Source organism: Parambassis ranga, chromosome 7 (genome assembly GCF_900634625.1).
Source record: "Parambassis ranga chromosome 7, fParRan2.1, whole genome shotgun sequence".
Classification (NCBI taxonomy): domain Eukaryota; kingdom Metazoa; phylum Chordata; class Actinopteri; family Ambassidae; genus Parambassis; species Parambassis ranga.
Window position 1 is genome coordinate 764523 of NC_041028.1, and position 16455 is coordinate 780977.

At 47.8% G+C, this 16455-nt stretch overlaps 1 protein-coding gene across 11 annotated transcripts in view; it reads right to left on the reverse strand.

Annotated features, from left to right (window-relative positions):
* Positions 1–5806: 5806 nt before the first annotated feature.
* Positions 5807–16455, reverse strand: part of acap3a (ArfGAP with coiled-coil, ankyrin repeat and PH domains 3a) — a 39365-nt gene continuing 28716 nt past the window's right edge. For 2 of the 11 annotated variants that reach the window (XM_028410540.1, XM_028410529.1), the window contains 14 exons: positions 13840–13952; positions 13335–13386; positions 13074–13174; positions 12652–12763; positions 12322–12530; positions 11366–11435; positions 11112–11206; positions 10810–11030; positions 10112–10216; positions 9710–10029; positions 9519–9628; positions 9334–9444; positions 9195–9256; positions 5807–6899 (listed from right to left, as the gene is read on the reverse strand). In XM_028410540.1, the coding sequence (XP_028266341.1) occupies positions 6781–6899; positions 9195–9256; positions 9334–9444; positions 9519–9628; positions 9710–10029; positions 10112–10216; positions 10810–11030; positions 11112–11206; positions 11366–11435; positions 12322–12530; positions 12652–12763; positions 13074–13174; positions 13335–13386; positions 13840–13952 (1800 nt within the window). In that variant the 3' untranslated portion in view covers positions 5807–6780. Of the gene's footprint in view, positions 6900–9093; positions 9257–9333; positions 9445–9518; positions 9629–9709; positions 10039–10111; positions 10217–10809; positions 11031–11111; positions 11207–11365; positions 11436–12321; positions 12531–12651; positions 12764–13073; positions 13175–13334; positions 13387–13839; positions 13953–16455 lie in introns of all 11 variants that reach the window. The other 9 variants (XM_028410536.1, XM_028410534.1, XM_028410535.1 and 6 more) reach the window with 9 other exon arrangements.

Genomic DNA, 16455 nt, shown 5'->3' on the forward strand with positions numbered 1-16455 from the left:
CACGCTGATGGGAAGGATTGCTCTGAATTGCTGGAGAATCAGCAATCTGAACTGAAGCTGCTGAAACAGAAGCTCTTATTTTGAAAAGTAGAAAACGTTGTAACGTCATGAAGAAAAAGAAACAGCTGAAGACACTGACCTTAAAGAACAGGCTGTGAATAAAGCACATGAAGGGTCTGAGGCTGGAACAGGATGATCAATATAACACAAACGATGCTTAAACTGTGATAAAGACTACAAACATGGCTGCTTTGTATGCTTCTTGTGTGTGTGTGTGTGTGTCAGCCTGTCACCTGCCTGTATCCATGACAACCTGAATGTTTATCAACCCTCTGCCCCCCCCCCCCCCCCCCCAATGCATTTCCAATGTAAAACAGGGGGCGTGGCTAAATGATGACATCATAACCTCTTCACTGACTGATGTCATAATTAAAAAGGTTATAGCTGCGAGGTTGGTTCAGTGTTTCAGCACAGTTCAAGTGGGCATTTTGGTGCAGTCACACAGTGACTCAAGCTTCCAGGAAAATTTGCCATTCAGGACCATGTCTTCACCTGTTACACTAACGAGGGAAAAATGACGACGAACAATCCGACGACTTGCAAGATTCTGCAGAACCAGAGGGTTGCTCTGCTACGCTCAGAGCAGGAAAACACTAAGCTGCGTGCCGACCTGGCTTCTCTGAAACAGCAGATGGCCCAGGACCAGCAGTCAGGAGCCGACAGGAACATTTCTACACCTGCGGCACTAACCCAGGAAGCAATGAAGACCAGCAATCTGACGACTTGCAGGATTCTGCACAACCAGAGGGTTGCCCTGCAAAGTGCACAGCAGGAAATCGTTAAGCTGCGTGCCGACCTGGCTTCTCTGAAACAGCAGACGGCCCAGGACCAGACAAAGTGGGAGAAGTCAGGAGCATCAAAGCAGGACCTGGCCATTGAGCAGAAACAACGGGCAGAGGAGGAAGCGGACATGATTTCCCTTCAACTGTCTCTGGATGTGCAGCTCAAAGAGGCCACGGCTGAAAATCAGCGCCTCAGAGACACTGTGGAAGAGCTGCAGGCTTCTTCTATGAACTGGTCTGTGGACCTGCAGAGGAGGTGTGATGATTTGACCTGTGAACTCAGCACTCTGCACGCCCGCATAGAAGAGGAGAAGGACATCATCGTCACTCTGACCAGTGAAAAAGAAGCTCTCCACTACCAGCTGAAGGAGAGCACAGAGGTGATGAAAACCCAACTCCTGAACCTGGAAGAGGCGCTGGCAGTCAAAGACAAAAGCCTTGAGATCATGCAGCAGCTCCTTGACGACGTCAGAGAGGAGAAGAGGCTCCTGGAAGAAAAACTCAGCGAGCCTCAGATGTCCAAGAAGGAGCAAAAGAAGGCAGAAAAGAAGCTGCAGAAGGAACGTAAGGAGAGGGAGAAACAGGAGAAGAAGGAACGTGAGGAGAGGGAGAAACAGGAAAAGAAGGAACGCAAGGAGGCAGCAAAAAGTCCTTCTAGATATGAGGAGCTGGTCTCTGACCTTTCCTCCCTGCAAAGCCAGCTAGAAACTGCGAACTACACTGTCCAGGACACAAACAGCAAGATGAGCAGTCTGGCAGAGGAGAGGAACTCCTTGGAACACAGGCTGACACAAGAGAGGGAGGAAAAGGATGCGTGCCTTAAAAACATGCTGCCATTACTTCAGCAGCAACGAGAGCTGAAGCTCCTTAGAACCACCAACAGTCAGATCCACTCAGAGCTGAACGAACAGAGGAGCCTTGTTGGAAAACTGAGTGCTGAACTCCGTGAACAGCTGAGGCAGCTCACAGGACCGATTCGACTGGACCTGGAGAAGAAGGCCGCAGACATCGTCTGTCTGCAGCGGTCTCTGGAACTCCAGCAGGAACAGACTGAGACATTAACACAACAGTTTCAGGCTCAGTTGGACCAGGCCAACCAGGAGGTCCTGCATAAAGAGGGTCTGATCCACAAACTGGAGGAGGAGAAGTCCTCCCTGGAAGAGGAGCTGAGACTTGCAGTTTACAAGCTCTCAAACAACATCTGACCTAAAGAAGAAGCCCGAGTCTCAGTCTGGTCTTTAGTGTCTCGTAGTATTTTGCCCTTGCCTTCAATAAAGACTGTGTTTTTGTTCGCCTGGACTTCCGCCTCGCATCCTGTGTCTGCCTCACACACCAATCCTGAAAATTAAAAAATAAAAAGCCTATAAGTGTCCGAGTGTTGAGTATTTAATGTAGTATAAGATATAACATAGATAGATATACCAATATAAATAATAAGATATAAGGCTGCAGAGACAAGAAGATGATGAACCAGACAAGCCCGTGCAGTATAAAAAGGAGCTGAAGGAGGCGACAAAGAGGCAGCAGAAAAAGGTACAGTACACAGTAGTCAATACCCTAACCTGAAGGAGAAGCCCTCTTCTCACACACTTTTTATTCTGTAATCTGAATTTAATTTGCTGAAACACGTCGACCAATCTGCAAGGATGAAGCTCTTTTATTTTGTATTCAGAATGTTCTCTGAGGATTGCTCTGAACTGATGGAGAATCAGGGCAGTTCAGAGCTGTGTATGCCTCTGTGTGTCAGCCTGTCACCATGGTAACAGCAGAGCAGACCTCAAAAACCACTGCAACGAGGACAGCAGCAGGACTCAGCGTATCACAGGATGCTGTCCTGTCTGCTGTCGGGCCAACAGTAACGGTCTTTTTCACAACCTCCTTCAAGAGTATAAGCACTGATTTGGTTGCATTTGCCAAGTTACACTACTATTACATTTTTAATTACATTTCTAGAGTAATCTTCCCAACACTGCTCTTACTGCTTACACTGATGCAACAGATACACACACTAAACTCAGGAAGTGTGTCAGGATTATTAAATAGAACACGCTCCCTCTGCTGAATGATGAGCAGGATCCAGAAACATCTACACATTGTTAATGTCACAGCAACGTGCTCACAGTCGTCGGCTGTATCAACCTGCAGCTCCATCTAATCACAGGTGCAGCTGCTGGCAGAGGATCTGTCCCTTTTTAAATCCTGTAGAATGGGTTCTCACTTTATGCATGGAGGGAAATGTCATCTTTAAAAGGTCAAATGGTCACCTTTAAGCAGCGTCCATTCTATGTCCTGTTGGTTTTGTGTTGTTATAGTCTAATATATGTCGTGTGCAGTGGTTGAACAGGACCGAGCAGAAATACATCAGACATCACTGGGTTATTCTGGGACAGAGTGGGAGCTCCTGAGCATGGTGCTCTGAAAGAAGAAAACAGCATCGATTTTGATTTTAATATCCTGCACTGAGGCCTTTCAAAAGTCCATGTCCAGGTTAGTTATAGCTATCATGTGAGTGCGTCTGTGTTTTTAAGTCAATATAAAACTCCATATAGAAACAGGTCAGATCACAATCCTGACTCCTGCAGGTGAGACAGAAAGGAAATCTATTTTATATATAGAATTTATTTATTTCATTATTTTATTTCACACTTTGATGCAGGTTTTTGACAGAACAAGTATATATGCTCCATGTTAGTGTGTTGGACAGTATCAAAGATATATGGAGGGATGAATGCTTGTGGGTACAACGGTGGATAAAGAAAGTGTACACAGTGAGATAGATGCAGTTCAACTGTGTATAATGTGTGGCCACAAGGGGGCGCAGAGTGAGCATCGCTGCGTGGTGGCCAGAGAAGAAGAATAAAAAGAAAACAATAATAACATGGGCCGTCATGTGTCGCTGCCTGCAGCACAGAGACAAAAGTTCCATCAGTGCAGCTGTCCTAACGTGTGAGACAATATCATAGTATATAATATAATAATAATAATATAATATTATAGTACTAAAACAGAGGGTTCAATTTATGAGCTGAATTATAATCCGAACATTTAAAAATCAACATTACAGGAATGGCTTTGATGATGTCATCACCACACTACAAACTGACATCAAGTTTAAAAGATGCAAAAGCACCTGACCGAGATCCAGCTAAGCACGTTTACTTGAACATTTCTGACAGAAAGTGAACATTTGTCACCGGACTTTCAAGGATTTTTTTTTTTTGGCATCCAGGACAAAGTCAGCAGAGACTGAAACCCTGCAGAACTTCCAGCATGGAAAATGTGAGCTCGGAACTCTGTGGTTGTCAGTTGTCTTTTACGCACGTTAGCTCTGAAGCTGCAGAAGCTAAGTATATTCATGTCAAAATCAAAATATAAACATGAATAGCATGTTGCTACCTCACTTTACAAGTGTGTTTAAGCAGCTTCATGACAATATCACCATATTTGAGCCTATTATAATGCAGCTGGGTCTGTCTATTCTCAATTAGGCTCCATGCACTAGACTCGAATCATTTAAATATACATGTATATAGCATTGTTCATACCAAGAGGCCATTGGGGCTTGTTGTGTGTGCAAGGCTAGACATTCAGCCACATCACCTGTCTACAATATGCAGTGTTTCAGTGCTTTATTTTGCTAAAACTACACATGGACAATCACCTATGCTGCACATATATTGTGTACACACCGCTTAGCTGAGGCTACATTTGGCTCGACACTGGACTTATTTGACTGTGGGCCCATTGTAACTACACAGCCATTCTTTTCTCATTATGTCCCTGCATGTGAGAGAGGCCTGAAGCGGGGCTTATGTTGTAATTAAATGTGCATCTTTATCAACATTTACATTTACATAGTTACATGCGAGGGTTTGTTTCGGTTCCTCCATAATCAGCAGTAGAGGTTGGAGGTCAGGCCCTTATACCGTCACAGTTCAGAGGTGTATGACTGGAACATGCCGGTGTGTGTTGCAGCAAATTCACCTCAGAGAGCACGACTACGCTCAGAGAGGGAGAACCTCTCCCAGAAAGAGATCCACGGGCTGCTTCAGGTGTCCACACTGCAGGAACGCCCAGGTGAGACGTCAGGAAGTCTGAACACACTTTCTTCTCTCCTCCACCTCCATGCACATTCAGTCTAAGCTCTCTGATGACCTTCTGCAGGAGAAACCGACCTCCAGCTCCCAGCGGTCTGCAGCCACTCCCCAGAAGAGGAAGCGGGACTCCCTGCCTGATGCGGAACCACCAAGAAAGCTGCTCAAGGGGACCTGTAACACCATCCCACCAGCTGAGCTGCCGGTGGCCTCCAGGCCTCCTCTGTGGTCAGCAGTGACAGTGCTGTGATAATACACAACCGGTCAGTGGAGGAGTACCAGAGGATCTACCACCAGGTTTTTGATCAAACGATGAGGTATATCTGAGCTCTGTCATGGATCATCACTGTCTGACAGCCTAAAGTGCTTTTTAGTTCACATGCACCTGCTCTTAGGGACAAGAAAGGCCACCTCCGGAAGTACAGCTTGGACCTGGGGCGTATCTTCAAGCAGAAGCTGTGGGAGAGGTTGGACCGTCCAATGATTACGACGACCATGGATGAAAACGGACTGCAGCATGTGACAGTGTCCTACGGTGCTGGTGTCCACCCTCCTCTCCATCATCTGGACACTTCAGGGGAACCAGAGCCTGTGCTCACACACAGCGTCAGACGCCAGCACATGTCAGCAAACATTCCTTGTAAATAAGGACACTGTATATATAGACACTGTAAATTATTAGTTTGGTTGCCTTAAGGTCTTGTCTTGTTAAGCAGCCTCATCTCCTCTGCATGAGGGGAAGTCTTCAAACCTCTGGGTGTGATGATCAGAGCACAGGTACGACGCCTTCTGATCTCCACACAGGGTTTGTTCAGCATCTTGTAAACTTTAGTCAAAGGACAAACATTTAAATTAAAACAATGAGCTACATGTGATCAGTTACATTTTTATTCATCATCATTTCTCATTAAAATATTGAATGATTCAATAATAATTTATCAGTGTGTCATCAGATTTATAAGCATGCTTTTATTGGACTTCACTTTGGGGCTTCTCGTCTTTTGATTGACCATTTAAAACATTGCAGTGTATAACGATACATCAGGTGTACATCCATCTATTAAACAATCAAGTTCAAATAAAAGGAAATTTAAAAAAAAATGCTCAGCAGAGGCTGACTAGTCTCTCATCTCACCACAAGGAGGCGCTGTGATCTCACAGTCACTGCCCTGCTGGATATCAGCATGTCTGCCTCTGCAGCATGTGTGACATCAGCTCAGCGTCACACAGTGGTAAAATACATCTGAACACAACAACATGGCTACACCAGCATAGTCCACGTAACAAAGACTCAACACAAACACAGGAGCGGCGTGGAAGGACGCCTCCAGCTGAATTCAAGTTTATCATATGATGCATGCAGACAGGAGACACTGTAAGAAGTGTCGATGAAGAACAAAACAAGTGCTCATCTAACAGCTGAGGACCAGACCAGCAGGTCCCCGAAGTTCTCCAGCTCCTCAGGAGATGAAGCAGACAGGGGGAGCTCTGTGGTGGTGGAGTCTATCTCCAGGCCTCTGCCTCTCAGCTCCTCCTCCTCCTCCTCCTCCTCTTCAAGTATGCCTCTCCTCTCTCTCCTCTCTGGACGCCCGGCCGGGCCTGACTACCTGAAGGAGTGTCTGAAGTGCAGACTCCTTCGTTTCAGCTTCTCTGGGTTGTGGGAGGCCATGTGGGAGAACTCTCTGAAGATGTCGAGGTACGTGGCGTCTCCTGCTGGAGGGGGGGGGAGAAAAAGAGGGGGGGGTGAATGATGATGATGATGATGATGATGAAGATCAGAGCCTGAGAACATCTTTTCTATGAGAAGCCTCGTGGGGACCGTGAGGCTCCGTGGAGCTTCCCCCTCATTCAACAACACATTCTGAGCTTTTACTTCCCCCGTCGCCATAGTAACGGCCGAGTCCACACAGCCAGGACAAAAGCAGCCGAACTCTTTTGTGTCCGTGAGAGCTTCCAGGCTCGGCTAATTAAAAAAAGAAAACAGAGGGACGAACATTCCTGTGAGAGTTACAGATGGTTCCTCACATGAGTTTAACCCTCAGTGTTCAAAGACCCGGGAGTTATTTTAGAAATAAAGTTATTTCAAGTTATTTTCAGGCCAAACGAAAATATTGAAAAGTGTTCACAAATAGAATCTATATATATAAATATATCTTATTCCATCTGAGTTAAATCTCATGCAATGGAAGTTATGACAGATATGTTAGCGATGTTAGCTCCATGCTAACAGCAGCATCAGCACATGTTAGAAACGTGGTTAGTCTGCGGGAGGAAGTCAGTAAAAAGAAACAAAAAGAAGATTAGAAGGTTAGTTTTTAAATCCGTTTATTTCCAGGAAGGAACACAAAGGTAGCAGTGAGTGTTCACACACAGGTCAGAAGAGAGAAGGGTTAATATTCTATATACACAACAGTCACCACAGACACACACCGAGCTGTACAGGGAAGAACCTTTCAGTGGATCAATGACTGCCGGGTCGACACCGTTCATCATCGGCTGTAAGAGGAGGCCGCACTGAGAGACGACGTGTTTTCAAAGTGCGTTCAAGCCTCAAAATAAAGGTTAGTGGCAAAGTTAGCCATGTTAGCTTGTCTAAGCTAACCTAGCGGTTGCTTCCAAAGTTAGCAAACTAGCTGCAAACCTGAACGTATTTTATAATTCATATGGAGAATCATTTTGACTTTTTAGCTCTGCAGATTAAATTAATGGCGTGCAAGCTGAATAAGCTAGCATGGTATTGGCAGGTTAGTGTGTTAGCAGTTAGCTCTGTGGCTAAGATACAGGAGACACTGCATGGACTGAATGAGTAGAGCTAGCATGTTTCTGTCTGTCCAGTGAGCTAGCAGTTAGCTCTGTAGCTAACGTGAGAGCGAAATAGCATGTTTGCTTTTAGCCTTAGAGCTAAAATAAAAATAATGCTACAAGAACAGAGCGGAGCTAGCAGCTAGCAGCTAGCACGTATCATGGCTCCAGTTAGAAAACCTATTGCTGCCACATTAAATGATTGTTCCATTCATATATAAAGCTTTCTGCAGGACAACATATTTTGCACAGTCCCCTATAATTAAAATGATCCATAGTTCTTTACACTATAACATAAAAACCTGCTGGATGTCTTTGGTCCCTTGAGAAGAAAGCAACATTTCTGAGGGATGATAATTCATCAGCTCACTGAGCTACAAACATCCAGACGACGTTTGCATCCATGAACGTCACTTCATGCACCGTTGTTGTGACTTGGTGGTATATAACAATATATAAACATTATTTAATCATACTTGATGCCAAATATTCACATACATAGAACCGACAGGAGCTCAGAGGACGTGGAGCAGCACCCATGCACCATAAACAAACAACAAGTCTACAACGTGATCTACCATCAACAGACATTTAAACACTGTACTCACAGCTAATTTATCAAAAATCCTCCAGTGCTTTAATTTCCCCACAGAGAAGTGATTGCACACCATGAAGCTGTGTGTCTGTGTGTGTGTGTGTGTGTACTCAGCAAAATAAAACTCACAAAATAGAATCCAGCTTAAAAAAATACCATCTGAATGTTGTTAAGCGGATACAAAAAATACTGATCATCTGTCCTGAAAGAGTCATTGCACTATTGCTCTGGTAGTTGCCTTAAAATTAAAAAATAAAGGTAAGAAAAGTGCATCGTTCTGCTTTTAATGTAAGATAAAAGCTTCGGTCTCTCCCTCGGTCACAGTTATGCTAGCTTCACAGTTTCTCCAGAATATTGAAATAAAGGTTAATAAAGCGGCTGTCCAGGGTCCAGGAGTATCTGAAGTCTCCGGCAGCTCTGAGTGTGTGTGTGGTCAGGTCAGAGCATGCTCCAGATACTACATTACCCATGAGCCTCTGCTGCTGTTCACACAGAGAAGGATCCAGCCAGAGGCTCAAACCAAATCTGTTCAAAACTAAAGGTTGACTTGAGGCGTCTGGACCCTACACCCACACTCCACCAAACCTGGACCTGCTGCAGGTCTTTGGCCTCAGAGCCGCCTGTAAACCACAGACTGGTGGTCCCAAACACCCGCTGAGAGTTTTTGGCAAATGTGACATCGATGGGTTAACACTAAGGTTTGATCCTGAGACTGCTGGCAGGAATATTTATTATAAAGACCCCCCCCCCCCTGCTTCACCCCAACTGGACTGGATCAGCAGTCCAGTAACGTCAGACAGATAAACTCCTGAATGCACTTCTTGTACTGCTGCTCTGTGGGGCTGCTGCTCGGGTAATGACCTGGCTGTCCGAAGGGTCCCTCCGACTCCCGCATCTCCTCGTTCATCCTGGCCAGACGCAGCCTGGAGGAGAGACGGAGCAGAGCGTCAGACAGGAAGTGACAGTGTGTGTGTGTGAGTGTGTGTGTGAGTCAGCGTACAGCGTGACGATGTCTGCGTTGGCCTGCTGCACAGCGATGCTCAGGGGGTCGTGACCTTCCTCATCCTCGTCGTTCTGCGTGGCTCCTCTCTTCAGGAACAAACACACCTGCCTGGAAGGAAAGAACCATGAGTGTGTGAGCTAACCAACAACATCACGGAGAGGAAGCGGCGGCTCCTGACTCACCCCGTGTGTCCCAGGTACGTGGCGTGGTGCAGGGGCCCCCTCCCTCTGGCGTCTCTTTGGTTGACATCAGCGGCGTTCTGGAGCAGGAACTCACAGGCGATCAGTGAACCCTGCAGTGACAGTTACACATGTTAGCTTTGTGCTAACCGTGCCCCACGATGCTAATGTCATGTGACATCACGCGGACTCACCCCGATCACGGCCTGGACGAGCGGCGTCTTCCCCTCGTCCTCGTCGTTCACCAGGTTGACGTCTGCCCCGTGTGCCAGCGCCTCAGCCATGACGGGCAGGTTCCGGGCTCTGGAGGCTTTGTAGAGCAGCGCTCCGGGGTGGAGGTCCCTCACGTCTTCCGGGTCTGATGTCTCGGGCTCCGCCTCCAGCTCGGCCTCGCCGCTGGAGTCCTCGGACACCTCGCGCTCCTCCTCCGTGACGCTGTTCACCACCGAGCCGAACACCAGGATGTCCGTGCTGCCGTCCGTGCTGCCCCCCAGCCCGCTGTCGCTGCTCAGGCCTGCCGGACCGGGAGACGCCACAACATGGACACGTTAGTCACAGATCAGCGTGAGAGCCAAGCATTCTGTTTACAGACACACCAGAGAGCGGCTTACTTCGAGGCCCAGATCCAGTGTCGAAGTAGGAGAAGAGAGAGTCCAGCTCGTCGGGACAGAACAGGGACTCGCGCCTGAACTTAGCAGCTGCTGTGAGACAAACATGAGACCAGGTCAGAGCGGGGTTCAGTGTGAGCCCTGCTGCAGAGGTCTTCTGTCTAAGCGGCAACCTTCGGGGCTCAAAGTTGAAGCCCATGTGGAAGTGTCAAAACTTGTAATTCACGCCGCAACCACTGGGGGCTGGCTCCAAAAGCGAGTAATTTCCCATAGACTCCCATGTTAAAATGGCCGACTTCACATCAGAAATTAACATGTTTACAGCCTGGTACAAAAAACCACTCTGGTCTCAGATGATAGGTTCTCTTCTAGTGTCAATTGTACGGGAGGTGAATTTTTTTACAACTCACTCATACGCATAATTATGGGCGTTGCCGCTTGAGTGACAGACAGTTGACGTATCACAGCGTGAGTTTCCTGCTTCCACGATCGCCCGCCCCCCTAAACCCCGCTCGTGCTCCCCCTTTTTGTCCATATTTGGAGTTTTGGGACGCTGTGGCGCTGCCAACATGGCGGCGGTCATCAACGTCCTGGAACCTCCCACCGAGCCTCAGAACGGCTCTTCAGAAACAAACGGGTGACGTCACGGAAGCTCTGTCCATAGTTTTTACTGTCAATGGTCTTACCTGAGGACAGGGTGGAGGGGGAGGTGCTCCCGGGCTCCTGTCGGTACCTCCGGCGTGTTTTAGGCACCGTGGTGGCGCTGTTGTGCCGCCGACACTTCTTCACGCTCCACCGCCGCTCCGACCTCTTCCTCTCTCCGTTGATGAGTATCTCCGTGGAGCCGAGCCTCTTCAGGAACTTCTTCTCTACGTACTTGGCCTTGATCCAGGCCTCCTTCTCCTGCCTGCACAGAAACACATGTCAGACCGGGTCAGCAGAGGAAGGTGTTTCTGGGCTGGTTTAAGTGAACTGGATGAGTTCGGACCTTGAACTGGACGGTAGAGGTTTCTTCAGACCTTGGTCCTGGAACGAGCCTTCGTAGATGTGGTTGATGATGCTGTTTCCGAGCTCACACATCAACTACAGGAGGATAAAAGAGGCGCCACATGGAATGAGCATCAACGAACTGTGCTAACATCAGACGTCTGGCATTCTGACACATTCGGACTTTTTCCTTAGAACCTCATTCTTTTGTTTACATTCTACCATCATCTGTGTATCTGCACAGACAGACTGTACCTTTAGTAATTCTGGTTCCCATGAGTCCAGCGTCAGAGAGCGCACCTTGGAACAGTGAACTCCAAGACTCCTGGAGGGGGGAAAAAAATGATCAATGGAGTCTAAAAATATTCTGCACTGCAGTCGAACAGCGTGAAAGTGGAGGGATGTTGGTGTGTTGTGACGGTGAGGCGGCGCCTGAGTCAAGGGAACAAAAGAAGTTTATATTCTGCTGATTTGAAGCAAATGAATCATACAGCACGGCACAGCACGGCACGGCACAGCACGGCACGGCATGGCGACCTGCTTTCAGGAGTGCTGTCCAGGCTTCTAATGTATGCAAATCACTGTCTGGTATCCAGGCAACAGCTTCACATTAGAAAACAACGACACTGTAACAAGAGGTCTGACTGATCTCACTGAGGAGACGGGTCCAGAGAGGCAGCATGAATATTCAACACACACCCCAGCCCTGTGAGTGAGTGTGTGTGTTTTGTGATTACATAAGCATTAATTATTACAATTTAAACTTAAATACACGTTCTCTCCCACTGGGCGCCTGACCCTGCCCTCCATGACCTCAGTGTGATGTAAGAGAAGCAGCAGGGTGCAGTGAGGTGATGTGAGGGGACGTGCTGCTCTGCAGAGTGACACCTTTATTGAACAGCATTACATCACACCCATCAATTCTAAACTATTGACTGGCTTTCTTCTGTCTGAATGGAACTCAAAGCCCGGCTGATCCAATCAGCGGTGCTCTGCACCGTTAATCCCTGGGCTGTGTGCGGCAGAACGTGCTTGCCGCCTTTAGCAGGCAGCTGGCACGTCTTCCTGTCAGCAGAGCCGGCAGCAGGCGAGCGGCACATGGCAGGTGTGATGGAAGCAACCGGATCACTGACCGCTCACTGACCCACCTCCACTCAGGACCATGTATCATGAAGAACAGCGTTTACTGTGTGACATGTGTCCTGGACTACCTGTGGATCCCGGAGCACTCGATGCAGAGCAGGATGCCCAGGTTGATGGAGGCCCAGCGAGGGTCGGCCTGACCGCAGTCGCAGCACTGCTGGTTCCCGGGCAGACTCTGGATCCGCTGCAGGATGGTCTCCCCTCGGGCGCTGCGCTCCCGTGGCTCACTGGCTGAGTCGATGCTGCTGGTGGACGGGGAGGCTGTTCTGTCCAGGCGCTAAACATAAACCACACAAAAAAAGATCCATCAGAGCTGCAGGGGGGCACTCAGTGAGTCTGTGAGGTTCAATGTGTTTAATGGAACGCTAAGCTAACCAGCTAACTAAGCAGTGACTCACCTCTATGTAGTAGGTGTCCGGGCTCTCTCTGTAGGCTGATGCTATGCTAGCTTGAACCGCCTGAATCCAGGCCTGCCTCAGTTTCTCAGACTCAGCCTGCAGCATGCAGCTCCTGTACAAGAACCACCACTGATAATCACACACTACCAGACTGTAAGAACTTACAGCCATGCTAGCAGCTGTGACACAGCATGTAGCTCCAAGCATATCTATCACAGTGCTCAGCATTTTAGCATGCTAACAACAGCCAAGCAGTGGCTAATTAGCAAAAGACACAAAGTATAGATGATGCTAACTGCATACTGTGCACTTGATGAGGGGATTAGCACGCTAACAGGTACACCCTCTGGGGACCAGGAATGTCAGTGTAGCATTATCATTTTAACTCAAGCAGTTCAGCAAGGACGCAGGTCAGGCCTTACTTGGACGGGGAGACGACCTCGAAGCAGAACCTCCTCTCGATGTCCTCACATGGTTTAACAGAGCACAGGCGGAGGTCCTCCACCACCACCGTCAGAGAGTCCTGCAAACATAAAAAAACAACTCCGACGTCAGCAGCACACACAGCTGGTCCTCCTCCATAAGATGTGTTCTCTCCAAATGAAGCATCAGCAGCAGCTCTTCACCCCGAGAGCCTGTGTGACTCAGGGAGAGGCTGACGGCTCACAGATATGTGGACTTGCCTTGAGCTTCTTTTGATAGACCAGCTGACTGTTCTGTATGGAGAACCACCGTCTGAAGAGAGAGAGAGAGAGAGAGATGATTAAATGAATAAAACATGTTAGATGGATACAGGTAGAGAAGCCACATCTTGTTTACAGTGAAGCAGCAGATACACCAACAACCACCAACGCTTTATTTACATACACTGCAACATTTTAAAGGTCAGAGATCTATTGGTTAATCTGATGGATTTACACATTTGGGACACGATCTTCCAGAAGGGGTTAAAATCAGACCAATATTGGAATTGTTGGACCAATACCTAATCAGCATTAAGCAAGGTAGAAAATACAAGGAATACAAGGACGTGTGCATCAGGACCCAGAATCGAACCCTGTGGGACGCCACTGATCCAAAGAGGCCTGAAAACCCCCATCCCCAGAGTCTGAACTTCCTGTTTTACCCGCCACAGTTTGGACACATCATCTATAGTGTATACATGGTGATGTGTGTTGCTATGGTTACCTGTTCCATGTCTTAAAGGCGTTGCTGGCCCTCTTGAACAGGTATCCCTCCATCACCACACCGTTTGGAGCGTCCACGTTGAACTCCACCTTAGAGTCATCGTATGAAAAGTCCTGATGGAGAAGAAGAAGAAGAAAAGCCGGTTTAACCCTGGAACTCAGAGGCTGGTTGATGATGATGATGGAATAATACCGACGTTCTGCAGCGAGGCGGCTGCAGCGTGTGAGACGCTCTTTGGACACCAGCAGCATTTGCTGTGTGCTGCACTGTACATACAGTCCATAGATCCACATTAACTGTTCACCCATGTAGAAGCGGTCACATGTGAGTCCATGTCTGCAGAGGAGCCCCACGCCATGTTCTTGTGTAACGCAACAGATGTGAGTGTGACGCAGGATTATTACATAAACAGAGCTGATTCATGTACAACTAGCCTGGAACCACTCTGTGACGCTGTGATGCTAAGTCAGAGCTACCACCATTAGCCCTGCATTAAAGGAGCATCAGCGTTTTAAGGACCTACAGTACGTCTTAGATGTACTGTAATATGCAGCAGGACACGATGTTAACTTATCTAACATTACATTTGCATGTTGCACGCCTGCAGCCCTGAGGGAGCGGCCCGGCCGTCCCACCACAGCAGAGTCAATAACATAACCCACATAAAACCAACCCTCAGCGACCCCCCACTGTTTCATAACACCACATATGTACTGACATCCGCTCCCAGCACTCCGTTAACCCCTCACTGCTTCTGTCTGGATAACAGAAAGACCTTCTGCATGTACATGTTCCAGCACATCAACACAGAAATGTACTCCAGACCAGACGTAGAAAGAAATGAGACATTAAAGCCACAGTTTATCTGATCAAACCAAACCTGAGACCACAGCTGGGTCCCTCAAATATCAACTGAACACAATAAAATGAGAAAAAAAAAACATGTTTAAAAGTAGTTTCATTAAAAAAAAACCTGGTGGTGGAATCATAGACGGTCTATGGGTCAAACTCCACCTAGCATGTGTTTAGCTGTACAGCTAATTGAATGAAAATCAGCTTGTTAGATTATTAGCAAAGCAGCTAACAAATCACAGAGCTGATTAATGTCGAATATATTTGTGTCTGAGTATTTCAATGCAAAAATGCATCTGACATCACATCTGCACGCTAACTCGCCCATCATTTTGTAGCGAAGCTGGCTAACTAGCTAGCTGTTCTGTGCTGCACTGGATATTCATTGTGATTTATATAATTTTACATGTAGCTACCTTTGTAGTTGAATTAATATCTGTCTGCAGAGCATTTTAGCAAAGTAGCTATCCTGCTAGTTGTAACTTACAAACAAACCATTCAGTGAAAACACACGAGCCGGCGTCCTTCCTCTGGTAAAGATTTTTATATTCTTTTTTTAACTTAATGGTAAAATCCTTTCAAGCTCCCTACTTAGCTGAAATGCTAGCCGACTGGCTGTTAAAGTAGCTCAGTGTGACCCTGTTCACTCTTTTTCAGTCTATCTGGCTCCAACATGGAAAAGCTGGCTCCTGTTTTCCATCAGGGCGACTCCTGCATTCCACTTCATGCAGCACTACTGCCTGAATGCACAATGTCACACTGCATGTATGCACAGAGAGTCACTGTGTAACAGCAGGGACTCAGAGTTGAACACACAACATTAACAGCACTCTTTAAACTAACAGTTTAGGATACAGATCTATATGAAGGTCCCACCCACCACACGGACGTCCCAGTGGCAGAAGATCTTCATTTTTACTGTAATCCAGCAGCATTAAATGATGCAGGTCCCTCAGAGCTGCAGCGCGCCGCTCATCACTCTGCCGCCGTGTAATTCCAGCACTGACATGTGTGCCCTGCACTGCAGCCACCTGCCTGCCGCCCTGTGAGCCCTGTGAGGGATTACAGCTAATTACCATACAGCTGGGCGGAGGACTGGAGCTGCTCCTGACCGAAGGAAAACAACCAGCAGGCTGCCGACAGTCACAGCTCTGTGGACACACACTCCTCCCCCTGGCTGGGAGCTCCAGCCCCGTGCTGCTGACACAGTGGGACCCTACCAGACCTGATACACCGTCACCTCCGCCCCTGAGAAACCATGATGCAGCTCACCTCCAGCCTCACACACTGACCGCACCCAACACAGCCCACAACAAAGATCATCTATTATCAATGAAGCAACGTCACACACACACACGTCATCATCCATCCCTGCTCCGCTTCCTCCACCTGCTGCAGCCCAGTGGCAGCTCCACCTTTCATCTGTTCGCTCCAGCTGGGTGCTGTTCGTACCTGTCTGACATCTGCTCAGCTAATCCTCAGCCGACCTGCTCAGGACACACACCCAGCAGGGCGCACGGATTGTGACGGACAGTCAGATTTAAAGGGTTAACCTGATGGAAACCTTCCTCTGACTGTCTGTGGCTCCAGGCTGAGACATCATGGGTTAATGAATGAATGAATGTGTTAAGAGCTATTTAGAGTTTGAGTCCTGAAGGAGGTGAAACAGAGAGGACTCAATCACAATCACAGGGTCCCTGGGTGGGATGGAACCAGGACCTCTGCAGTGAGGACAGGCTGATGAAAACAGGACTATTTAACTCT